Source organism: Oncorhynchus gorbuscha, linkage group LG06 (assembly GCF_021184085.1).
Source record: "Oncorhynchus gorbuscha isolate QuinsamMale2020 ecotype Even-year linkage group LG06, OgorEven_v1.0, whole genome shotgun sequence".
Taxonomy (NCBI): domain Eukaryota; kingdom Metazoa; phylum Chordata; class Actinopteri; order Salmoniformes; family Salmonidae; genus Oncorhynchus; species Oncorhynchus gorbuscha.
The window spans coordinates 10,000,323-10,025,982 of NC_060178.1; the positions used below are offsets into that span (position 1 = coordinate 10,000,323).

Genomic DNA, 25,660 nt, shown 5'->3' on the forward strand with positions numbered 1-25,660 from the left:
AGTAAAGGGAAACGTTGATAGTGTTAACTAACAGGGAAACCTCTAGAAAGTTGAACTTCAATCTCATGCTTCTCTTCTTGGGCTGATATTTGTTTTGCGCTCTGGGTGACAGTCCCTGGAGAACATTGCTGTTGGGTAATGGACACAGATTTATACAGTATCGCCACAACACAGTGATTAATTGCACCGTGTCCTGCAACGTAGAGCGTCTATGTAAAATGGCAGCCCCCTGATTCGTACTATGACACCTGCTAGCGCAAACATTTGCTGTGAATACATTTTCTACCTTTTGATGTGGATAAAATTATGTAAGTTTATAATGTTTGACATGCACAGCACGAACATATTCTAGATTTCAAATCAAGTGTTATTTGCCACATCCGCCGAATACACACAGGTGTAGACCTTACCGTGAAATGCTTCTGTACAAGCCCTTAACCAACAATGCAGTTCAAGAAATAGAGGATAAGAAAATCATAAAAAAATCAAATGAATTAATGAATAAAAAAGTAACACAAAATTACATATTAACAAGGCTATACATAACAATAATGGGGTACCGGTACCGAGTCAGTGTGCGGAGGTACAGGTTAATCGAGGTTATTACTACACGTAGGTAGGGGTGAAGTGACTGCATAGATAATAAACATTGAGTGGCAGCAGTGTACAAAACAAATGGGGGGGGGGGGGGGGGGGTGTCAATGTAAATAGTCCAGGTGGCTATTTTATTAATTGTTCATCTTATGGCTTGAGGGTAGAAGCTGTTAAGGAGCCTTTTGGTCCTAGACTTGGCGCTCCGGTACCGCTTGCCGTGCGGTAGCATAGAGAACGGTCTATGACTTGGGTGCCTGGAGTGGACTTTAGGCAACACAGCTAAAGCCTGTGTTACACACTGTGTTACCCAGGACATCTGCTAAACCAATACACCCTCAGTAATGCCAAAATGTGCACACGTGGCTACATGCAGCTCTTCCTTTAATCTCAAAACAAGTGCATCTACTCACGACCGCTGATGCTGTAAACATGGTCCAGTTCAATGTAAGTGGCACATATCCATATATGGCAGTAGTCTATTTGCATAAACTCCTACCGCAGCTCTGATTGGTTATGCCACACTGGTCTGTGTAGAGTACGGCTAGGTGAACGACTTATGGCGACTAGTGTTAAAGTGTTCTGGTTTTATGACGAGGAGGCGATGTCCTGCTTTTTATTATATTTATATATTTTTTAAAGTTTTTACATTTAATTTGATTCTTAAACATGTTGAGAAGTCTGGCTTTTTCTGCCATTTGTTTCATAAAAGGGTACATTATCAAGCCTTTGATCTCTATCAAAGTGGCAAATGCCGTTTGGGGATGTTGAGATCACAAGGAATCTTCTCTGAATTGTCTCAACTTTAAGTCCTCAGTTCCTGTTTGTTTACATAGCTGGGATTAGAGCTCCTAACCTGAAAGGCTGCTTAGAGGTACATCTAAACATAGCGTGAGATTAGTTCAACTGTGTCCACACCAACTGGGTTAAGTTGAAAGGTCACGAGTGATTGATGGAAGATGGACTTTGCTCCACTCAGTTCAACGCCACGCTATTTCTGTGCAATTGGAGAGATTGAGGAAGGTGTCTCTTTTCAGTCATTAGTGTTGGCGTTTCAAATACTCTCCTCAAGAAGAAGAAAATGGAAGATCCTTAAATAGATTACCGTCGTTGTTAGCGTTCAGGTAGTAAAGTGAATAGATTACCGTCGTTGTGTTAGCGTTCAGGTAGTAAAGTGAATAGATTATTATAGTCATTGTGTTAGCGTTCAGGTAGTAAAGTGAATAGATTATAGTCATTGTGTTAGCGTTCAGGTAGTAAAGTGAATAGATTAGTCATTGTGTTAGCATTCAGGTAGTAAAGTGAATGGCTTAGTCATTGTGTTAGCATTCAGGTAGTAAAGTGAATAGATTAGTCATTGTGTTAGCATTCAGGTAGTAAAGTGAATGGCTTAGTCATTGTGTTAGCATTCAGGTAATCATGTGAATAGATTAGTCATTGTGTTAGCATTCAGGTAGTAAGTGAATAGATTAGTCATTGTGTTAGCGTTCAGGTAGTAAAGTGAATAGATTACAGCCATTGTGTTAGCGTTCAGGTAGTAAAGTGAATAGATTATAGTCATTGTGTTAGCGTTCAGGTAGTAAAGTGAATGGCTTAGTCATTGTGTTAGCATTCAGGTAATCATGTGAATAGATTAGTCATTGTGTTAGCATTCAGGTAGTAAAGTGAATAGATTACAGTCATTGTGTTAGCATTCAGGTAGTAAAGTGAATAGATTACAGTCATTGTGTTAGCATTCAGGTAGTAAGTGAATAGATTATAGTCATTGTGTTAGCATTCAGGTAGTAAGTGAATAGATTACAGTCATTATGTTAGCATTCAGGTAGTAAAGTGAATAGATTACAGTCATTGTGTTAGCATTCAGGTAGTAAGTGAATAGATTATAGTCATTGTGTTAGCATTCAGGTAGTAAGTGAATAGATTACAGTCATTATGTTAGCATTCAGGTAGTAAAGTGAATAGATTATAGTCATTGTGTTAGCATTCAGGTAGTAAGTGAATAGATTACAGTCATTATTATTAGCATTCAGGTAGTAAGTGAATAGATTATAGTCATTGTGTTAGCATTCAGGTAGTAAAGTGAATAGATTATAGTCATTGTGTTAGCATTCAGGTAGTAAGTGAATAGATTACAGTCATTATGTTAGCATTCAGGTAGTAAGTGAATAGATTACAGTCATTATGTTAGCATTCAGGTAGTAAAGTGAATGGCTTAGTCATTGTGTTAGCATTCAGGTAGTAAAGTGAATAGATTACAGTCATTATGTTAGCATTCAGGTAGTAAAGTGAATAGATTACAGTCATTGTGTTAGCATTCATGTAGTAAAGTGAATAGATTACAGTCATTGTGTTAGCGTTCAGGTAGTAAAGTGAATAGATTACAGCCATTGTGTTAGCGTTCAGGTAGTAAAGTGAATAGATTACAGCCATTGTGTTAGCATTCAGGTAGTAAAGTTTGATTAAATGCGCCAAATACAACAGGTGTAGACTTTAATGTGAAAAGCTTACCTACAAGGGCTTTCACAACAATGCAGAGATGACAAGAAAATATCGTTTAATTTGTATTTTTATTTTTAATTGTGACACAATAAATAACAATAACAGGCGTTTTACTACCTGGGTCAGTTAGTGGCAGGGTCAGAGATGGGGGAGGTCACTGTAAGGTTAAAGGTGAGCATGTGGCTCTGTTAAAGTCTCTCCTGCTGGGCTTGTTTTTCAGTGAAAACAGGATGTGTCGACTTGGGTATATGATTCATTTAAGCCTGTGAAGACATGGAGAAGGCCCCCAATCACTTCAAATTAGCCGAGAGGCAAGTGGACTAATACAAATGTGCCCTCAAAGAAATGATTGAGGATTGTCGCTTAATTCCCCATTCTTGTTAAATTCTAATTTGTGTCAAATCATTTTTATGCCTTATTAAGTTTCTAATGCTTAGGCTAAACGTTGAAGCAGGCTCTATTGTAATATCTCAATTGGTTACGTTCATCTGTGGTGTAGTGGTGTAGTTTACAGACCCTCAAGTCTGTTTTACTCCTCAGATTCTAAATGATTCTGCGTCGTTTTCCTGTCACTCTTTACATTTTTGCTTCTCTCCTCTGCCATTATGGTGTGTGAGTATATGGGTGGGTGGGGGGGTGGGTGGGGGGGTGAGTGGGGGGGGGTGGGGGGTGAGTGTGGGGGTGGGTGTGTGAGTGGGGGGGGGGGGTGGCTGGGTGGGTGTGGGGGGTGGGGTGTGAGTGGGTGGGTGGGTGGGGGGGGTGGGGGTGAGTGGGTGGGTGGGTTGGGGGGGGGGACTTATATGGCAGACGTATTTTCAAAAGTGGTGGGACCATCTCCTGTGGTTACCGGAGACTCTTGACACAGCCTGAACTCTGCTCCCTAACCCCTACCTGAGTCCAACCTCCCCCGCAGGGACTGGTCACCTCCTCCCAGCGTGTCCCCATTCAGAGGGATGTTGGGAAGGTGACATCACACCTCCGGGGGCCGCAGGGATCTGGTCCTGAATCTGAAACACTTACTCTGCTACGGAAAGGAGGGGGTGGGGGGGTTACGCAGGAATGTTCTGTGAACTCAAATGGAATTTAAGCTGTAACGCACTCGCCTGCCAAAACCAAATGTTGTGTTTCTGTGAGATTCCATTCCTACTATACCAGTTGTATAACTCTGCGCTCAACTTTTTTCCAGACCTCTTTTCCTCATCTTCCCCTTGTTTAGTTTTTTTGCCATTTGTTTTCCTAGGGGAGCATTGATTCTCCTCTGTGCCAGCGTGAAAGTGGATATGGTTGTTTGATGATGGGTTTGGGAGGGGGGCACCTGAGATAATGCCCATTGGCTCAGCAGACCGAGGGCCTGGTCTTTTAAACTGTCATGAGCAGGTAGTATTACCCCTGAAAGGACTTAGAAAGTAAAGGGCTGTTCAGTCTTTTCCGGTTTTCTAGGGATTATTTAGCTTAGTGAAGCTTAGTGTTGATTTAAAGACAATCCCCAATCATTTACTACCTGAATAGTGATGTGGTTGTATTTCAACCTTAGGTCTATTAACAGCCGAGGTTTTCAGCGATGCTTTGTACCTAATAGGACAGCATTCCCACAGCAGTCTTTCGTAACACGGCACACTGCCACAATTTTGATTTGCAATACTTAAATCATATGTTGAACAGTAAAGAAAAGCCGTTTTAAATAGTTTATATTTGGGATGAAACGGTCTGTCTTTGGACAGACCCAATCCTTTTACAACCTCAGAGTCCCAGTTTGCAGGGTGTGGACAAAGCACATGGTGTGTGTGTGTGTGGGTGTGTGTGTGTGTGTGCAGGCCTGGCGAAGTGGAAACTTTTCTGAGAAAAATGTCCGCTGAACCACTAATAGTGCACTTGAGCCCACAAAAAGGAGAAACACTGCCAGGAATAATGGATGTTTTTGTTGTAGGTTTCAGCTGGAGCTTCCACTGAGGTTATGCTTCCATTTAGATTCCTGCTTCCTATCCCCCCCGCACCACCCGGCTAGAGACTGGTCAAATCAAAATCAAATCAAATGTATTTATATAGCCCTTCGTACATCAGCTGATACATCAGCTGATATCTCAAAGTGCTGTACAGCCTAAAACCCCAAACAGCAAGCAATGCAGGTGTAGAAGCACGGTCCTCCTCCCTGCTCTTTTGCAAGGCTAAAGTCTGTAGTCTAGATGGTGGATATATGTTTGGTCTCTCAGTGTGTTTGGTCTCTTAGTGTGGGTTTGTGTTTGGTGGTCTCTCCCTTAGTGTGGGTTTGTTTGGTGGTCTCTCCCTTAGTGTGGGTTTGTGTTTGGTCATCTCTCCCTTCGTGTGGGTTTGTTTGGTGGTCTCTCCCTTAGTGTGGGTTTGTGTTTGGTGGTCTCTCCCTTAGTGTGGGTTTGTTTGGTGGTCTCTCACTTAGTGTGGGTTTGTTTGGTGGTCTCTCACTTAGTGTGGGTTTGTTTGGTCGTCTCTCCCTAAGTGTGGGTTTGTGTTTGGTCGTCTCCCTTAGTGTGGGTTTGTGTTTGGTCGTCTCCCTTAGTGTGGGTTTGTGTTTGGTCGTCTCCCTTAGTGTGGGTTTGTGTTTGGTGGTCGTCTCCCTTAGTGTGGGTTTGTTTGGTCGTCTCTCCCTTAGTGTGGGTTTGTGTTTGGTGGTCTCTCCCTTAGTGTGGGTTTGTGTTTGGTCGTCTCTCCCTTAGTGTGGGTTTGTGTTTGGTCGTCTCTCCCTTAGTGTGGGTTTGTGTTTGGTCGTCTCTCCCTTAGTGTGGGTTTGTGTTTGGTCGTCTCTCGCTTAGTGTGGGTTTGTGTTTGGTCGTCCCTCCCTTCGTGTGGGTTTGTGTTTGGTCGTCCCTCCCTTAGTGTGGGTTTGTGTTTGGTGGTCTCTCCCTTAGTGTGGGTTTGTGTTTGGTGGTCTCCCTTCAGTCGTAAGCATCTTTGGTTTGGAGCGATCTGAAGCTTGGGCATGTAAGCATGCTTTTAGTCGACGGTTAGAAGAATTCCTCAGACCGATGCCGTTTTCCAGTCCGCGTCCTCCTCTATGGAGCCTACACTTACCAATAAGCCGTTAGTTTATGATAACGTTTCGCATGGGTTTTTGTACATTGCCTTGCTAGCTGACAAGTGCGACACCCTGACTGTACTCCAGGAGGACGGGTGGCTGAGCGTGACACCCTGACTCTACTCCAGGAGGACGGGTGGCTGAGCGCGACACCCTGACTCTACTCCAGGAGGACGGGTGGCTGAGCGCGACACCCTGACTCTACTCCAGGAGGACGGGTGGCTGAGCGCGACACCCTGACTGTACTCCAGGAGGCCGGGTGACTGAGCGTGACACCCTGACTGTACTCCAGGAGGCCGGGTGGCTGAGCGCGACACCCTGACTGTACTCCAGGAGGCCGGGTGGCTGAGCGCGACACCCTGACTGTAATCCAGGAGGACGTGTGGGTATTGAACTGTTCCCTAGAAGGTGTGGGTAATGAACTGTTCCCCATGGCCCTACGGGGTGAGGTAAATGAACTGTTCCCCATGGCCCTACGGGGTGTGGGTAATGAACTGTTCCCTAGAAGGTGTGGGTAATGAACTGTTCCCTACAAGGTGTCGGTAATGAACTGTTCCCTACAAGGTGTGGGTAATGAACTGTTCCCTACAAGGTGTGGGTAATGAACTGTTCCCTACAAGGTGTGGGTAATGAACTGTTTCTCATGGCCCTACGGGGTGTGGGTAATGAACTGTTTCCTACAGGGTGTGGATAATGAACTGTTCCCCATGGCCCTACGGGTTGTGGGTAATGAACTGTTTCCTACAGGGTGTGGGTAATGAACTGTTCCCCATGGCCCTACGGGGTGTGGTTAATGAACTGTTTCCTACAGGGTGTGGGTAATGAACTGTTCCCCATGGCCCTACCGGGTGTGGGTAATGAACTGTTCCCTACAAGGTGTGGGTAATGAACTGTTCCCCATGGCCCTACGGGTTGTGGGTAATGAACTGTTTCCTACAGGGTGTGGGTAATGAACTGTTCCCCATGGCCCTACGGGGTGTGGGTAATGAAATGTTCCCTACAAGGTGTGGGTAATGAACTGTTCCCTACAAGGTGTGGGTAATGAACTGTTCCCTACAAGGTGTGGGTAATGAACTGTTCCCTACAAGGTGTCGGTAATGAACTGTTCCCTACAAGGTGTGGGTAATGAACTGTTCCCTACAAGGTGTGGGTAATGAACTGTTCCCTAGAAGGTGAGGGTAATGAACTGTTCCCCGTGGCCTTACGGGGTGTGGGTAATGAACTGTTCCCTAGAAGGTGAGGGTAATGAACTGTTCCCCATGGCACTACGGGGTGTGGGTAATGAACTGTTCCCTAGAAGGTGTGGGTAATGAACTGTTCCCTAGAAGGTGTGGGTAATGAACTGTTCCCTACAAGGTGAGGGTAATGAACTGTTCCCTATAGGGTGTGGGTAATGAACTGTTCCCTACAAGGTGTGGGTAATGAACTGTTCCCTACAAGGTGTGGGTAATGAACTGTTCCCTACGGGGTGTGGGTAATGAACTGTTCCCTAGAAAGTGTGGGTAATGAACTGTTCCCTACAAGGTGTGGGTAATGAACTGTTCCCCATGGCCCTACGGGGTGTGGGTAATGAACTGTTCCCTAGAAGGTGTGGGTAATGAACTGTTCCCTAGAAGGTGTGGGTAATGAACTGTTCCCCATGGCCCTACGGGGTGTGGGTAATGAACTGTTCCCTACAAGGTGTGGGTAATGAACTGTTCACTACAAGGTGTGGGTAATGAACTGTTCCCTTCAAGGTGTGGGTAATGAACTGTTCCCTACAAGGTGTGGGTAATGAACTGTTCCCTACAAGGTGTGGGTAATGAACCGGTCCCACATGGCCCTACGGGGTGTGGGTAATGAACTGTTCCCTAGAAGGTGTGGGTAATGAACTGTTCCCCATGGCCTTACGGGGTGTGGTAATGAACTGTTCCCTAGAAGGTGAGGGTAATGAACTGTTCCCCATGGCCCTACGGGGTGTGGGTAATGAACTGTTCCCTAGAAGGTGTGGGTAATGAACTGTTCCCTACAAGGTGAGGGTAATGAACTGTTCCCTATAGGGTGTGGGTAATGAACTGTTCCCTACAAGGTGTGGGTAATGAACTGTTCCCTACAAGGTGTGGGTAATGAACTGTTCCCTACGGGGTGTGGGTAATGAACTGTTCCCTAGAAAGTGTGGGTAATGAACTGTTCCCTACAAGGTGTGGGTAATGAACTGTTCCCCATGGCCCTACGGGTTGTGGGTAATGAACTGTTTCCTACAGGGTGTGGGTAATGAACTGTTCCCCATGGCCCTACGGGGTGTGGGTAATGAACTGTTCCCTAGAAGGTGTGGGTAATGAACTGTTCCCCATGGCCCTACGGGGTGTGGGTAATGAACTGTTCCCTACAAGGTGTGGGTAATGAACTGTTCCCTACAAGGTGTGGGTAATGAACTGTTCCCTACAAGGTGTGGGTAATGAACTGTTCCCTACAAGGTGTGGGTAATGAACCGGTCCCACATGGCCCTACGGGATGTGGGTAATGAACTGTTCCCTAGAAGGTGTGGGTAATGAACTGTTCCCCATGGCCTTACGGGGTGTGGTAATGAACTGTTCCCTAGAAGGTGAGGGTAATGAACTGTTCCCCATGGCCCTACGGGGTGTGGGTAATGAACTGTTCCCTAGAAGGTGTGGGTAATGAACTGTTCCCTAGAAGGTGAGGGTAATGAACTGTTCCCTACAGGGTGTGGGTAATGAACTGTTCCCTACAAGGTGTGGGTAATGAACTGGTCCCACATGTGGGTAATGAACTGTTCCTACGGGTGTGGGTAATGAACTGTTCCCTACAAGGTGTGGGTAATGAACTGTTCCCCATGGCACTGTGGGTAATGAACTGGGGTGTGGGTAATGAACTGTTCCCTAGAAGGTGTGGGTAATGAACTGTTCCCCATGGCCCTACGGGGTGTGGGTAATGAACTGTTCCCTAGAAGGTGTGGGTAATGAACTGTTCCCTAGAAGGTGAGGGTAATGAACTGTTCCCTACAGGGTGTGGGTAATGAACTGTTCCCCATGGCCTTAGGTGTGGGTAATGAACTGTTCCCTAGAAGGTGTGGGTAATGAACTGTTCCCCATGGCCCTAGGGGTGTGGGTAATGAACTGTTCCCTACAAGGTGTGGGTAATGAACTGTTCCCCATGGCACTGTTCCCTACGGGGTGTGGGTAATGAACTGTTCCCTAGAAGGTGTGGGTAATGAACTGTTCCCTACAAGGTGTGGGTAATGAACTGTTCCCCATGGCCCTACGGGTTGTGGGTAATGAACTGTTTCCTACAAGGTGTGGGTAATGAACTGTTCCCCATGGCCCTACGGGGTGTGGGTAATGAACTGTTCCCCAAGGTGGCCTAATGAACTGTTCCCTACAAGGTTGTGTTAATGAACTGTTCCCTAGAAGGTGTGGGTAATGAACTGTTCCCCATGGGGTAATGAACTGTTCCCTACAAGGTGTGGGTAATGAACTGTTCTCCATTGCCCTACAAGATGTGGGTAATGAACTGTTCTCCATGGCCCTATGGGGTGTGGGTAATGAACTGTTCCCTAGAAGGTGTGGGTAATGAACTGTTCCCTAGAAGGTGTGGGTAATGAACTGTTCCCTAGAAGGTGTGGGTAATGAACTGTTCCCCATGGCCCTACGGGGTGTGGGTAATGAACTGTTCCCTAGAAGGTGTGGGTAATGAACTGTTCCCTACAAGGTGTGGGTAATGAACTGTTCCCTACAAGGTGTGGGTAATGAACTGTTCCCTACAAGGTGAGGGTAATGAACTGTTCCCTACAAGGTGTGGGTAATGAACTGTTCCCCATGGCCCTAGGTGTGGGTAATGAACTGTTCCCTACAAGGTGAGGGTAATGAACTGTTCCCCATGGCAAGGTGTGGGTAATGAACTGTTCCCATTGGGTAATGAACTGTTCCTAGAAGGTGTGGGTAATGAACTGTTCTCCATGGCCCTATGGGGTGTGGGTAATGAACTGTTCCCTAGAAGGTGTGGGTAATGAACTGTTCCCTAGAAGGTGTGGGTAATGAACTGTTCCCTAGAAGGTGTGGGTAATGAACTGTTCCCCATGGCCCTACGGGGTGTGGGTAATGAACTGTTCCCTAGAAGGTGTGGGTAATGAACTGTTCACTACAAGGTGTGGGTAATGAACTGTTCACTACAAGGTGTGGGCAATGAACTGTTCCCAATGGCCCTACGGGGTGTGGGTAATGAACTGTTCCCTACAAGGTGAGGGTAATGAACTGTTCCCCACAAGGTGTGGGTAATGAACTGTTCCCCATGGCCCTACGGGGTGTGGGTAATGAACTGTTCCCTACAAGGTGAGGGTAATGAACTGTTCCCCATGGCCCTACGGGGTGTGGGTAATGAACTGTTCCCTAGAAGGTGTGGGTAATGAACTGTTCCCTAGAAGGTGTGGGTAATGAACTGTTCCCTAGAAGGTGTGGGTAATGAACTGTTCACTACAAGGTGTGGGTAATGAACTGTTCCCTAGAAGGTGTGGGTAATGAACTGTTCCCTAGAAGGTGTGGGTAATTAACTGTTCACTACAAGGTGTGGGTAATGAACTGTTCCCCATGGCCCTACGGGGTGTGGGTAATGAACTGTTCCCTAGAAGGTGTGGGTAATGAACTGTTCACTACAAGGTGTGGGTAATGAACTGTTCACTACAAGGTGTGGGTAATGAACTGTTCCCAATGGCCCTACGGGGTGTGGGTAATGAACTGTTCCCTACAAGGTGTGGGTAATGAACTGTTCCCCACAAGGTGTGGGTAATGAACTGTTCCCCAGAAGGTGTGGGTAATGAACTGTTCCCCATGGCCGTACGGGGTGTGGGTAATGAGCCACCTCGTCAGGCCCTGGAATGACTTTGCTAACTGTGTGGCTGTAGAATGTTTAGTTGCCAGCCTGTAAATCCAGGGAGCTGCATAGTCACCCTGCATGGAGATGGAGCCAGTGAGAGAGAGAGAGAGATGTTGAATTTAGCATCACAGGACAACCACCGAGTGAGTTCACACAACCACAGGAGTTTTTCCTCAGACCGGAGCGTTTGGCTTTGCCTGACAGAGCTGCTCTCTCTGGGATGCTAATCATAGACGAGTCCTTCATGTGCGTCTGCCTGCCAGCCTTGCTGCGACAACATTCACAACTGGCACGATTAAAACCAGCGGCATAGCAACAATCACTATCTCAATTCTGGAAAGAGAAGACTATCTCAATCTAAGTTCCCTGATAAAGTGGTTGTTTGGGGTGCTCATCAATGCATGATCATTGGCTATAAGATGCTTTCCTCATTCATCTCCAGCGCCATCTCTGATATTCTCCGAGGGCTCAGTGATATCCCTGACGATAAGGGCCTCTTAAAGAGGCGGTACCAGTGCTCCCTGGGGGGGCCCGCCAGTCCATGCTGCTGGCGCTGGTTGCCGCTCCGATTAAAGGCCCCACTTCTCTGAGCTCAATTCATCGGGGAGCTTGTTGCTTAACTGCCAAAACACACAGCGAGAGTCTCAATACTAACAAATGTTCCCGTGTGTCTCAGTTGGTAGAGCATGGTGCTTGCAACACCAGGGTTGTGGGTTCGATTCCCACAGGGGACCAGTAGGAAAATGTCTGCACTCACTACTGTAAGTTGCTCTGGATAAGAGTGTATGCTAAATGGAAAAAACAATATATATATATATATATATAAAAAGTCATTTTGTTACCGTCCTCGTCGACACCCCTCTTCCTAGTTCCTCCAACTCCCCTTTCTCACGGTGGAGCCTCTTTGTTTACTGTGCTGCCTGTGAAAGTCACAGAAACCGGAGAGGTGGTTGTGTAAATCCCTCCTTATCCCCACCACCTGTGTGTGGAAGTCATTAACAGTATCCCCACCACCTGTGTGTGGAAGTCATTAACAGTATCCCCACCACCTGTGTGTGGAAGTCATTAACAGTATCCCCACCACCTGTGTGTGGAAGTCATTAACAGTATCCCCACCACCTGTGTGTGGAAGTCATTAACAGTATCGTCACCACCTGTGCAGTGACAGCGTCATTCGCACTTTAGTGTGAAGCGCTCTTTACACCATACGCCTTTCCTGTCATTCAGATAATGGATTGTATTTACAAAGCTCCTTTTCTGTCAGTCAGATAATGGATTGCATTTACAAAGCTCCTTTTCATTTCAATGTTTTAAGACTCTTCAAATTGTTAGTGTTTCCCTTCTAAATTGTTGTTTGTTTGTTTTTGTGCAGCAAGATGGGTAGGTTTTTACTAAAATGAGTTCGGCTAGCCAGTCAGTAAGCAATGACATCATGGGGGTTTGTTTATCCAATTATAATTTTCCCACCTTTATTTAACTAGGCACGTCGGTTAATTAAGAACAAAATCTTATTTACAATGACGGCCTACACCGGCCAAACCCAGACGGTGTTGGACAAATTGTGCGCCGCCCTATTGGACTCCCAATCACAGCCGGTTGTGATGCCACTCGGGAGACCAATAATGTGGGTACTATGTAGGGTCGAGCTTTTCAGTACTTTAATACTTAAAGCACGTCTGTTGTTCTGTAAACAAGGCCTGACGTCACGACAACACACTTTACCCTACACACCACAATCCGAACATACAAGTCAACCTCCACTTAGTCGTTTTAGCCTCTTGGGTACCAACAGCACTAAACAACAGCTAAATAACAGGTGTGCTCTGAAAAGTTGACAATGGAAGCAATGTCGTCACAAGGGTTTGTCTACGATAAGGGCGTACATTCTTGAGAAAGGAGTGTTGCAGCCGCTGGCTGTAGAGCAGTGTCTCTGTTTCCATTCATACATACAGGCCCTGGGTCTCAACCCCGCCCTGTGCAACTGTTGTCCAGGACTTTCTGATAGGCTGCCCCCAGGTGGTGAAGGTAGGAAACAAAATCTCCACTTTGCTGACCTTCAACACTGGGGCCCCACAAGGGTGCGTACTCAGCTCTCTCCTGTCCTCCCTGTTCACCCACGACTGCATGGCCATGCACACCTCCAACTTAATCATCAAGTTTACAGATGACACTACAGGGGCAGGCTTGATTACCAACAACGACGAGACGGCCTACAGGGAGGAGGTTAGGGCTCTGGTAGTGTGGTGTCAGGAAAATAACCTCTCACTCAATGTCAACAAAACAAAGAAGATGATTGTGGACTTTGGGAAATAGCAGATGAAGCAGCCCCCCCTATCCACATCGACGGGGCAGTAGTGGAGAAGGTGGAATGTTTTAAGTCCCTCAGCGTACACATAACGGACAAACTGAAATGGTCCACCCACACAGACAGCGTGGTGAAGAAGGCGCAACAGCGCCTCTTCAACCTCAGAAGGCTGAAAAAATTTGGCCTGTGACCCAAAACCCTGACAAACTTTTACAGATGCACAATCGAGAGCATGCTGTCGGGCTGTATCACCGCCTGGTACGGCAACTGCACCGCCCACAACCACAAGGCTCTCCAGAGGGTGGTTCAGTCTGCACAACGCATCACCGGGGGCAAACTACCTGCCCTCTAGGACACCTACACCACCTGATGTCACAGGAAGGCCAAAAAGATCATCAAGGACATCAACCACCCGAGTCACTGCCTGTTCACACTGCTACCATCCAGAAGGTGAGGTCAGTACAGGTGCATCAAAGCTGGGACCGAGAGACTGAAACACTTCTATCTCAAGGCCATCAGACTGTTAAACAACCATCACTAACTCAGAGAGGCTGCTGCCTACACTGAGACCCAATCACTGGCCACTTTAAACAATGGATCACTAGTCACTTTAATAATGTTGACATATCTTACATTACTCATATCACAGGTATATACTGTATTTTATACCGTCTATTGCACCTTGCCTATGTCGCTTGGCCATCGCTAGTCCATATACTTATGTACATATTCTCATTCATCCCTTTTGTGTGTATTAGGTAGTAGTTGGGTAATTGTTAGATTACTTGTTAGATATTACTGCACTGTCAGAACTAGAAGCACAAGCATTTCGCTACACTCACAGTAACGTCTGCTAACCATGTGTTTGTGACAATTTTAAAATGTGATTTGTGTTTACTAGGGGTCTGGTTGACTGACAGCCCCGGTCGGTTGCTAGTTTTCAGCATCGTGTTCTACCAGCTCCAAGGTAGATGATGTGTTTGCTCAGGGGTTGTTGCCCCATGGGAAAGTGGTAGGAACTAAAGGCCAGTCCCCTCTCTGCAGAGGTGAGGGAGGCCATCTGCTGATGTGGTCTGGACTTGGCACCTCCTCGTTGATTAGCCCTGTGTTTCAGCGGCCCCATCAGCTTCTCTTCGGCTAGCCAGCTTTAAGTGCCTGTGGAATCCCTCACAGCGTAACCCTGATTTCTCCACGCAATACAATCATATATTCGCCTTTTTTCCCTCCCTAACACACACAGGCTTTTCCCAAAGGCGGTACATTTTAACCCAGTGTGACTGAAGTGGATTGGTGAGTCTCTTCCACTCATGCAACTCCCCCTGTGTAATGTAAGCCAACACCAAGCAATTGGGGTGGCAGGTTGCCTAGTGGTTAGATCGAATCCCCGAGCTGACAAGGTAAAACAAATCTGTCATTCTGCCCCTGAACAAGGCAGTTAAACCCACTGTTCCCCGGTAGGCAGTCATTGTAAATAAGAATTTGTTCTTAACTGACTTGTCTAGCTAAATTAAATTCAAATGTAATTGTAAAATCATTAACAATTCTCCCGAAAGTTCCATCCACACTGTTGTCGAAATAGCAAGTATATGTTGAGTGTAGTTGTAGGCTAGATGTTGCCATATCCTGACCCCAATAGCATGTACATATTTCCCCTTACCTCACGGAATGACAGCTACTGCTAAATAAATAGTAAGACCTCGAGTATATTTATAAACTATTTCCATTGTTGCTTTTTCTCACAATGTGTGTGGATTGATCTACTGCACTGTTTTCTGTGTTTTCTTTTGAAGTTTGGTTTGGAAATGGTTCTGTTTGGAACAGAGGCCTAGAACTGCTCTCCTTCTGCTGTTCTCCTGGCTATGCTTTTGGTTATATTTTGCGGTAAAAATAGATATCTTTTTAAAAGCTGTACTTTGTACTGTGTGTTGAGTCAATAAACACCACTAATTAGATTGTCCAATTGGCTCCCTGTGCAAGAACCTGCAATAATGGCTACACACAAGGTGCCTTATTTCAGCCATAGCTTATGTTTGAATGATTTGGTGCACTTAAGAGTTCTCAGCCATGAGTAATAATCATGGAGGACATTAATGATCTCCACCATTGAGGTTAAATAAGCTAGTGCTAACCACCACAGCTTTCGGGAATATGGCTGACGAGCTCACACGGTAGGAGAGCTAGTCAGACCTCCCTTGAAGCCAGCCGTGTACATGAGGTTGCCCTGTAGCTGATTCGGCTTGCTCAAATAGTGGGGTACATTTATCAAATCAAATCCTGGGCCTCCCAGGGGGGGTTCAGTGGGTTTGTGAGAGGCTGAGAGCTCAGGCCAGAACAGTATGCTGTAGTTAAACCAGTAGACCGAAGAGAAGGGCTTCACTCTCTAGGACACTAATGTTCAACATACACAGAGCAGGGGAAATGGCCTGTCACTGCTGCCAACAACAAGTAATGTTCAACATACACAGAGCAGGGGAAATGGCCTGTCACTGCTGCCAACAACAAGTAATGTTCAACATACACAGAGCAGGGGAAATGGCCTGTCACTGCTGCCAACAACAAGTAATGTTCAACATACACAGAGCAGGGGAAATGGCCTGTCACTGCTGCCAACAACAAGTAATGTTCAACATACACAGAAATGGCCTGTCACTGCTGCCAACAACAAGTAATGTTCAAATACACAGAGCAGGGGAAATGGCCTGTCACTGCTGCCAACAACAAGTAATGTTCAACATACACAGAGCAGGGGAAATGGCCTGTCACTGCTGCCAACAACAAGTAATGTTCAACATACACAGAGCAGGGGAAATGGCCTGTCACTGCTGCCAACAACAAGTAATGTTCAACATTCACAGAGCAGGGGAAATGGCCTGTCACTGCTGCCAACAACAAGTAATGTTCAACATTCACAGAGCAGGGGAAATAATGTTCAACATTCACAGAGCAGGGAAATGGCCTGTCACTGCTGCCAAATGTTCAACATTCACAGAGCAGGGGAAATGGCCTGTCACTGCTGCCAACAACAAGTAATGTTCAACATTCACAGAGCAGGGAAATGGCCTGTCACTGCTGCCAACAACAAGTAATGTTCAACATTCACAGAGCAGGGGAAATGGCCTGTCACTGCTGCCAACAACAAGTAATGTTCAACATTCACAGAGCAGGGGAAATGGCCTGTCACTGCTGCCAACAACAAGTAATGTTCAACATACACAGAGCAGGGAAATGGCCTGTCACTGCTGCCAACAACAAGTAATGTTCAACATTCACAGAGCAGGGGCCTGTCATGGCCTAATGTTCAACATGAGCAGGGGAAATGGCCTGTCACTGCTGCCAACAACAAGTAATGTTCAACATTCACAGAGCAGGGGAAATGGCCTGTCACTGCTGCCAACAACAAGTAATGTTCAACATACACAGAGTAAAATGTTCAACATTGTTCAGATTCACAGAGCAGGGGAAATGGCCTGTCACTGCTGCCAACAACAAGTAATGTTCAACATACACAGAGCAGGGGGCCTGTCAAATGGGCCTGTCACTGCTGCCAACAACAAGTAATGTTCAACATACACAGAGCAGGGAAATGGCCTGTCACTGTTCAACATTCACAGAGCAGGGGAAATGGCCTGTCACTGCTGCCAACAACAAGTAATGTTCAACATTCACAGAGCAGGGGAAATGGCCTGTCACTGCTGCCAACAACAAGTAATGTTCAACATACACAGAGCAGGGGAAACTGGCCTGTCAACATTCACAGAGCAGGGGAAATGGCCTGTCACTGCTGCCAACAACAAGTAATGTTCAACATTCACAGAGCAGGGGAAATGGCCTGTCACTGCTGCCAACAACAACCACAGAATGCTTTGACTATCACTGTATCAGTACTCTACTCTTATCAATTCTTGCCACGCTTCACATTTTGCTGTGCCTATCTTAACATAGGAACGACCTCCTTTACTGTGCTCTATGTCAGATGTAGTTTATCATGTGATCTTCTTTCTCCCAGATGGAGTCTCCGGTGTCCGTGCCCGCCACTCCACCGCTCCATCTCATGGCGCCGGTGGGCAACAGCAATGACAGCATCGCCTCACCCTGTGAGCAGATCATGGTGCGCACGCGCTCAGTGGCGTCCAACACGACGGACATGGCCTTGGCCACGGAGCCCGAGTGTCTGGGGCCCTGCGAACCCGGGACCAGCGTCAACCTGGAGGGCATCGTCTGGCAGGAGACAGAGGACGGTAAGAGTTGTTCTATGGGCTGAGGGATACGGGGATATCATGTTGGTATAGTCTCTGTTTGAGGGGGGCTCTCCTACTCAGTCATTTCTTTGTTTTTTTTGGTTTCCTATTGTAAAGTATCTTTGGGTAAAAACACTGTGAAAGTACTAGGTTATTTATTATTATGAGAAGGGACCAGAGCAATTTTTTTGTGCTACAAAAACCTATATATTTTCTCTTTTTTGTGGAAAAGGGACATGTGTTGCCTGGGATTTCTTCATTTTTTTGTTGTTGTGTGGGGCCTATTATTTTATGTAGGGCCTCACGATAAAATGTCATGAGGAGGAAAAGCAAGATGTTTTAGTTTTCTTTTATCCGCTGCCAAAAGTACAACTGGTATGAATTGTAAGCCTCTCTTTGGATAAATAATTCATTCATTAATGCAGAAGAGACATTCTTCAAAGAGGTGCATTTGGCAGTTATTCTGTGAGTTTTAACCACCGCCTACAATGGGAGATGGCTCATCAGCGTTCCAGGGGCCGAGGGTCTTGTCTGCTTTGTGTGTTCTCACGGTGAGTCGGTCTATAGCCTGCTCGTCTGTCCTTCTCCCTCGCTCAGTAATGGAGAAAGGAAATAGCCGCCGCCTCCTCATTTTCAGCAGTTCGCCATTACAGATTTAAAAGCATCTCATTTCCTTCAGATCTGTCGTCCTCGGCGCAGGCACAGCTAGCCCGCCTGCTCGGACATGCTTTCCCCCCGCGGGGATGCTAATGTGTTTAAACTGAAGGACTGTGCAGCACCAGATTGCCTTTAATGATTCAGCGCTGGGGTTGGAACACAGCGTATCCACATAGTAGTTCAGTCACTTACAACCCTTAGTGTTTCGAGAGGGCAAGATCCTCTGTGAGGCGGTGCTGTCTGTCTCCTGGTCCTCTATGAGGCGGTGCTGTCTGTCTCCTGGTCCTCTGTGAGGCGGTGCTGTCTGTCTCCTGGTCCTCTATGAGGCGGTGCTGTCTGTCTCCTGGTCCTCTGTGAGACGGTGCTGACTGTCTCCTGGTCCTCTATGAGGCGGTGCTGTCTGTCTCCTGGTCCTCTGTGAGGCGGTGCTGTCTGTCTCCTGGTCCTCTGTGAGGCGGTGCTGTCTGTCTCCTGGTCCTCTGTGAGGCGGTGCTGTCTGTCTCCTGGTCCTCTGTGAGGCGGTGCTGTCTGTCTCCTGGTCCTCTGTGAGGCGGTGCTGTCTGTCTCCTGGTCCTCTGTGAGGCGGTGCTGTCTGTCTCCTGGTCCTCTGTGAGGCGGTGCTGTCTGTCTCCTGGTCCATTAACAGCCATGAATAAATCTCTTTCAAATGACTATGATTTAACAGCAGCAGCCGAGGTCAGGAGGCGTCTGGCTGCAGGCGTGCCCACGTGCCCCCCCCGCATTCCATGACCCCCGCCGCCACGATGTGGTTAGATGAACGAACACACACACTCACACTAACTCCCAGTTCACCCTATGGTGGCTGCTGAGCAGGAGATGTGACTGGGGAAGCTGAGAGATGGGAGCAATAGACTGTAGACATCAAGGCTCAACAGTATCCTCTTCAGGGCAGGACAGAGAGAGATGCAGTGTGTATGGAAGGAGAGCCTCGACCACTTCATCTGGCTATGTTTAAGGAGGGGGACTATTTAATACCTGTTGTTAGAAGCTGAACATTCAGAAGCGCGTGTGTTATCGGTGTGACTGTTTTTCGCTGCATGATTAAAACGTCTTAGGATTTATCCACACCCCCCCGTGTCTTCCGACGTATTCTTATGCAAATCAGGACAATGTGTAGTGTCAGAAAGAGAGATTATTTAATGAGGTACGAGAGGGTATATCACGGCTAAGGGCTGGGTCCGGGCACTCTGCGTTGTGTCGTGCTTTAAGAACATCCCTTAGCCGTGGTATACTGGCCATATATCACAAACCCCTGAGGTGCCTTATTGCTTTTATAAACTGGTAACCAACTTAATTACTGCAGTAAAAATATGTTTTGTCATACCTGTGGTATACCACGGCTGTCAGCCAATCAACATTCAGGGCTCGAACCACCAGTTTATAATAGTCAATATATTCTACATGTTTTCCCCCCCAGTGGTGCAATTACACATCACTCAACACGTCAGCTGCATATCCACAGCTTCCTTCATTAAAGTGGGTCACGTTAAGTTGGTTTGTGATATTTCACTGCCAAATGCTGACCTTTCTTGCCGTGCAGTATGTATCGAGTGCTCTGTAGATCAATGAGCAACCCCATGCTGGACCTGACAGGGAGAAGTGTTGGCAGGGGAGGAGACTCCCCTGAATCCTCCAGCCCCCCTGACACACACACACACACACACACACACACACACACACACACACACACACACACACACACACACACACACACACACACACACACACACACACACACACACACACACACACACACACACACACACACACACACACACACACACACACACACACACACACACACACACACACACACACACGGGCCAAGACCCACTGTGGGGTTGCCACAGTTACAGGCGTCTACACCCGGGCATTTTTTGATTTAATGTGTTATGATTTGGGGATTCAATTAACTTTGGGGGGGGGGCTGTGGAATTTTATTTTTGTGGTGTTTGGACAAAGAACAATGGAGACGTGTGTGAGTGGAGAATTAAGCAGTGGAGGAAGCTGTGAGGAGTGAAATATCTATTGTTGGAGCTCTGCCGCTGTTTGAAACAATGTAGCTCTGCAGTGCTGTTTGAAACAATGTAGCTCTGCAGTGCTGTTTGAAACAATGTAGATCTGCAGTGCTGTTTGAAACAATGTAGCTCTGCAGTGCTGTTTGAAACAATGTAGATCTGCAGTGCTGTTTGAAACAATGTAGCTCTGCCGTGCTGTTTGAAACAATGTAGCTCTGCCGTGCTGTTTGAAACAATGTAGCTCTGCCGTGCTGTTTGAAACAATGTAGCTCTGCCGTGCTGTTTGAAACAATGTAGCTCTGCCGTGCTGTTTGAAACAATGTAGCTCTGCCGTGCTGTTTGAAACAATGTAGCTCTGCCGTGCTGTTTGAAACAATGTAGCTCTGCAGTGCTGTTTGAAACAATGTAGCTCTGCAGTGCTGTTTGAAACAATGTAGATCTGCAGTGCTGTTTGAAACAATGTAGCTCTGCCGTGCTGTTTGAAACAATGTAGCTCTGCCGTGCTGTTTGAAACAATGTAGCTCTGCCGTGCTGTTTGAAACAATGTAGCTCTGCCGTGCTGTTTGAAACAATGTAGCTCTGCCGTGCTGTTTGAAACAATGTAGCTCTGCCGTGCTGTTTGAAACAATGTAGCTCTGCCGTGCTGTTTGAAACAATGTAGCTCTGCCGTGCTGTTTGAAACAATGTAGATCTGCCGTGCTGTTTGAAACAATGTAGATCTGCCGTGCTGTTTGAAACAATGTAGCTCTGCAGTGCTGTTTGAAACAATGTAGCTCTGCCGTGCTGTTTGAAACAATGTAGCTCTGCAGTGCTGTTTGAAACAATGTAGCTCTGCCGTGCTGTTTGAAACAATGTAGCTCTGCAGTGCTGTTTGAAACAATGTAGCTCTGCCGTGCTGTTTGAAACAATGTAGCTCTGCCGTGCTGTTTGAAACAATGTAGCTCTGCCGTGCTGTTTGAAACAATGTAGCTCTGCCGTGCTGTTTGAAACAATGTAGCTCTGCCGTGCTGTTTGAAACAATGTAGCTCTGCCGTGCTGTTTGAAACAATGTGGCTCTGCCGTGCTGTTTGAAACAATGTAGCTCTGCCGTGCTGTTTGAAACAATGTAGCTCTGCCGTGCTGTTTGAAACAATGTGGCTCTGCCGTGCTGTTTGAAACAATGTAGCTCTGCCGTGCTGTTTGAAACAATGTAGCTCTGCCGTGCTGTTTGAAACAATGTAGCTCTGCCGTGCTGTTTGAAACAATGTGGCTCTGCCGTGCTGTTTGAAACAATGTAGCTCTGCCGTGCTGTTTGAAACAATGTAGCTCTGCCGTGCTGTTTGAAACAATGTGGCTCTGCCGTGCTGTTTGAAACAATGTAGCTCTGCCGTGCTGTTTGAAACAATGTAGCTCTGCCGTGCTGTTTGAAACAATGTAGCTCTGCCGTGCTGTTTGAAACAATGTAGCTCTGCAGTGCTGTTTCCTCTCACTCATCCCCTTCTGTCCACAGCTAGGCCTCGCTCCATTCCATCCATGGACCAGCCCTACTGGTCTAGACAGTCCAGCCCTACTGGTCTAGACAGTCCAACCCTACTGGTATAGACAGTCCAACCCTACTGGTATAGACAGTCCAACCCTACTGGTATAGACAGTCCAGCCCTACTGGTCTAGACAGTCCAGCCCTACTGGTCTAGACAGTCCAGCCCTACTGGTCTAGACAGTCCAGCCCTACTGGTCTAGACAGTCCAACCCTACTGGTCTAGACAGTCCAGCCCTACTGGTATAGACAGTCCAGCCCTACTGGTATAGACAGTCCAGCCCTACTGGTATAGACAGTCCAACCCTACTGGTATAGACAGTCCAGCCCTACTGGTCTAGACAGTCCAGCCCTACTGGTCTAGACAGTCCAGCCCTACTGGTCTAGACAGTCCAGCCCTACTGGTCTAGACAGTCCAACCCTACTGGTCTAGACAGTCCAGCCCTACTGGTATAGACAGTCCAACCCTACTGGTATAGACAGTCCAGCCCTACTGGTATAGACAGTCCAACCCTACTGGTATAGACAGTCCAGCCCTACTGGTCTAGACAGTCCAGCCCTACTGGTCTAGACAGTCCAGCCCTACTGGTCTAGACAGTCCAGCCCTACTGGTCTAGACAGTCCAGCCCTACTGGTATAGACAGTCCAACCCTACTGGTATAGACAGTCCAGCCCTACTGGTCTAGACAGTCCAGCCCTACTGGTCTAGACAGTCCAACCCTACTGGTCTAGACAGTCCAGCCCTACTGGTCTAGACAGTCCAGCCCTACTGGTCTAGACAGTCCAGCCCTACTGGTCTAGACCGTCCAGCCCTACTGGTCTAGACCGTCCAGCCCTACTGGTCTAGACCGTCCAGCCCTACTGGTCTAGACAGTCCAGCCCTACTGGTCTAGACAGTCCAGCCCTACTGGTCTAGACAGTCCAGCCCTACTGGTCTAGACAGTCCAGCCCTACTGGTCTAGACAGTCCAGCCCTACTGGTCTAGACAGTCCAGCCCTACTGGTCTAGACAGTCCAGCCCTACTGGTCTAGACAGTCCAGCCCTACTGGTCTAGACAGTCCAGCCCTACTGGTCTAGACAGCCCAGCCCTACTGGTCTAGACAGCCCAGCCCTACTGGTCTAGACAGTCCAGCCCTACTGGTCTAGACAGTCCAGCCCTACTGGTCTAGACAGCCCAGCCCTACTGGTCTAGACAGCCCAACCCATCCCTACTGGTCTAGACAGCCCAACCCATCCCTACTGGTCTAGACAGCCCAACCCAGCCCAGCCCTACTGGTCTAGACAGCCCAACCCAGCCCAGCCCTACTGGTCTAGACAGCCCAACCCAGCCCAGCCCTACTGGTCTAGACAGCCCAACCCAGCCCAGCCCTACTGGTCTAGACAGCCCAGCCCAGCCCAGCCCTACTGGTCTAGACAGCCCAGCCCAGCCCTACTGGTCTAGACAGCCCAGCCCAGCCCAGCCCTACTGGTATAGACAGCCCAGCCCAACCCAGCCCTACTGGTATAGACAGCCCAGCCCAACCCAGCCCTACTGGTATAGACAGCCCAGCCCAACCCAGCCCTACTGGTATAGACAACCCACCCCAACCCTACTGGTCTAGACAGCCCAACCCAGCCCTACTGGTCTAGACAGCCCAGCCCAACCCTACTGGTCTAGACAGCCCAGCCCAACCCTACTGGTCTAGACAGCCCAGCCCAGCCCTACTGGTCTAGACAGCCCAACCCAGCCCTACTGGTCTAGACAGCCCAACCCAACCCAGCCCTACTGGTCTAGACAGCCCAACCCTACTGTTCTAGACAGACCAACCCAGCCCAACCCTACTGGTCTAGACAGACCAACCCAGCCCAACCCTACTGGTCTAGACAGCCCAACCCAGCCCAACCCTACTGGTCTAGACAGTCCAACCCTACTGGTCTAGACAGTCCAGCCCTACTGGTATAGACAGTCCAACCCTACTGGTATAGACAGTCCAGCCCTACTGGTCTAGACAGTCCAGCCCTACTGGTCTAGACAGTCCAACCCTACTGGTCTAGACAGTCCAGCCCTACTGGTCTAGACAGTCCAGCCCTACTGGTCTAGACAGTCCAGCCCTACTGGTCTAGACTGTCCAGCCCTACTGGTCTAGACCGTCCAGCCCTACTGGTCTAGACCGTCCAGCCCTACTGGTCTAGACAGTCCAGCCCTACTGGTCTAGACAGTCCAGCCCTACTGGTCTAGACAGTCCAACCCTACTGGTCTAGACAGTCCAGCCCTACTGGTCTAGACAGTCCAGCCCTACTGGTCTAGACAGTCCAGCCCTACTGGTCTAGACAGTCCAGCCCTACTGGTCTAGACAGTCCAGCCCTACTGGTCTAGACAGTCCAGCCCTACTGGTCTAGACAGTCCAGCCCTACTGGTCTAGACAGCCCAGCCCTACTGGTCTAGACAGTCCAGCCCTACTGGTCTAGACAGCCCAGCCCTACTGGTCTAGACAGCCCAACCCTACTGGTCTAGACAGTCCAGCCCTACTGGTCTAGACAGTCCAGCCCTACTGGTCTAGACAGTCCAGCCCTACTGGTCTAGACAGTCCAGCCCTACTGGTCTAGACAGTCCAGCCCTACTGGTCTAGACAGTCCAGCCCTACTGGTCTAGACAGTCCAGCCCTACTGGTCTAGACAGTCCAGCCCTACTGGTCTAGACAGTCCAGCCCTACTGGTCTAGACAGCCCAGCCCTACTGGTCTAGACAGTCCAGCCCTACTGGTCTAGACAGCCCAGCCCTACTGGTCTAGACAGCCCAACCCATCCCTACTGGTCTAGACAGCCCAACCCATCCCTACTGGTCTAGACAGCCCAACCCATCCCAGCCCTACTGGTCTAGACAGCCCAACCCAGCCCAGCCCTACTGGTCTAGACAGCCCAACCCAGCCCAGCCCTACTGGTCTAGACAGCCCAACCCAGCCCAGCCCTACTGGTCTAGACAGCCCAACCCAGCCCAGCCCTACTGGTCTAGACAGCCCAGCCCAGCCCAGCCCTACTGGTCTAGACAGCCCAGCCCAGCCCTACTGGTCTAGACAGCCCAGCCCAGCCCAGCCCTACTGGTATAGACAGCCCAGCCCAACCCAGCCCTACTGGTATAGACAGCCCAGCCCAACCCAGCCCTACTGGTATAGACAGCCCAGCCCAACCCAGCCCTACTGGTATAGACAACCCACCCCAACCCTACTGGTCTAGACAGCCCAACCCAGCCCTACTGGTCTAGACAGCCCAGCCCAACCCTACTGGTCTAGACAGCCCAGCCCAACCCTACTGGTCTAAACAGCCCAGCCCAGCCCTACTGGTCTAGACAGCCCAACCCAACCCAGCCCTACTGGTCTAGACAGCCCAACCCAACTCAGCCCTACTGGTCTAGACCAGCCCAGCCCAACCCTACTGTTCTAGACAGCCCAACCCAGCCCAACCCTACTGGTCTAGACAGACCAACCCAGCCCAACCCTACTGGTCTAGACAGCCCAACCCAGCCCAACCCTACTGGTCTAGACAGCCCAACCCAGCCCAACCCTACTGGTCTAGACAGCCCAACCCAGCCAAGCCCTACTAGTCTAGACAGCCCAGCCCAACCCAACCCTACTGGTCTAGACAGTCCAACCCAGCCCGGCCCTACTGGACGATACCTATAAGGGGAAAAAGGGTTTTCTAATCAGGGTGTCCACGTGTCCTTAGTCTTAAGCTCTTAAATGCATTCATTTAAATTAAAGGCCTTAAAATGTCTTAAATTCAGTTTTCAATGTTCTTAAAAAATGTGACGGGAAATTACTAGTGTTTATGTTAAATTGTGCTGCTGTTTAATCTGTAAAATGAAATTGTAAATCTAATTATAGCCTACTACCAAGGTTCATTTTCAAGATGCTAAAGCGCT

At 48.2% G+C, this 25,660-nt stretch overlaps 1 protein-coding gene across 8 annotated transcripts in view; it reads left to right on the forward strand.

Annotated features, from left to right (window-relative positions):
* LOC124037509 (zinc finger protein 609-like) overlaps window positions 1-25,660 on the forward strand; it is a 232,297-nt gene that overhangs the window by 161,889 nt on the left and 44,748 nt on the right. For 7 of the 8 annotated variants that reach the window (XM_046352278.1, XM_046352279.1, XM_046352280.1 and 4 more), the window contains one exon: window positions 17,320-17,551. In XM_046352278.1, the coding sequence (XP_046208234.1) occupies window positions 17,320-17,551 (232 nt within the window). Of the gene's footprint in view, window positions 1-1,619; window positions 1,716-17,319; window positions 17,552-25,660 lie in introns of those variants that run through there. The other variant, XM_046352284.1, reaches the window with a different exon arrangement.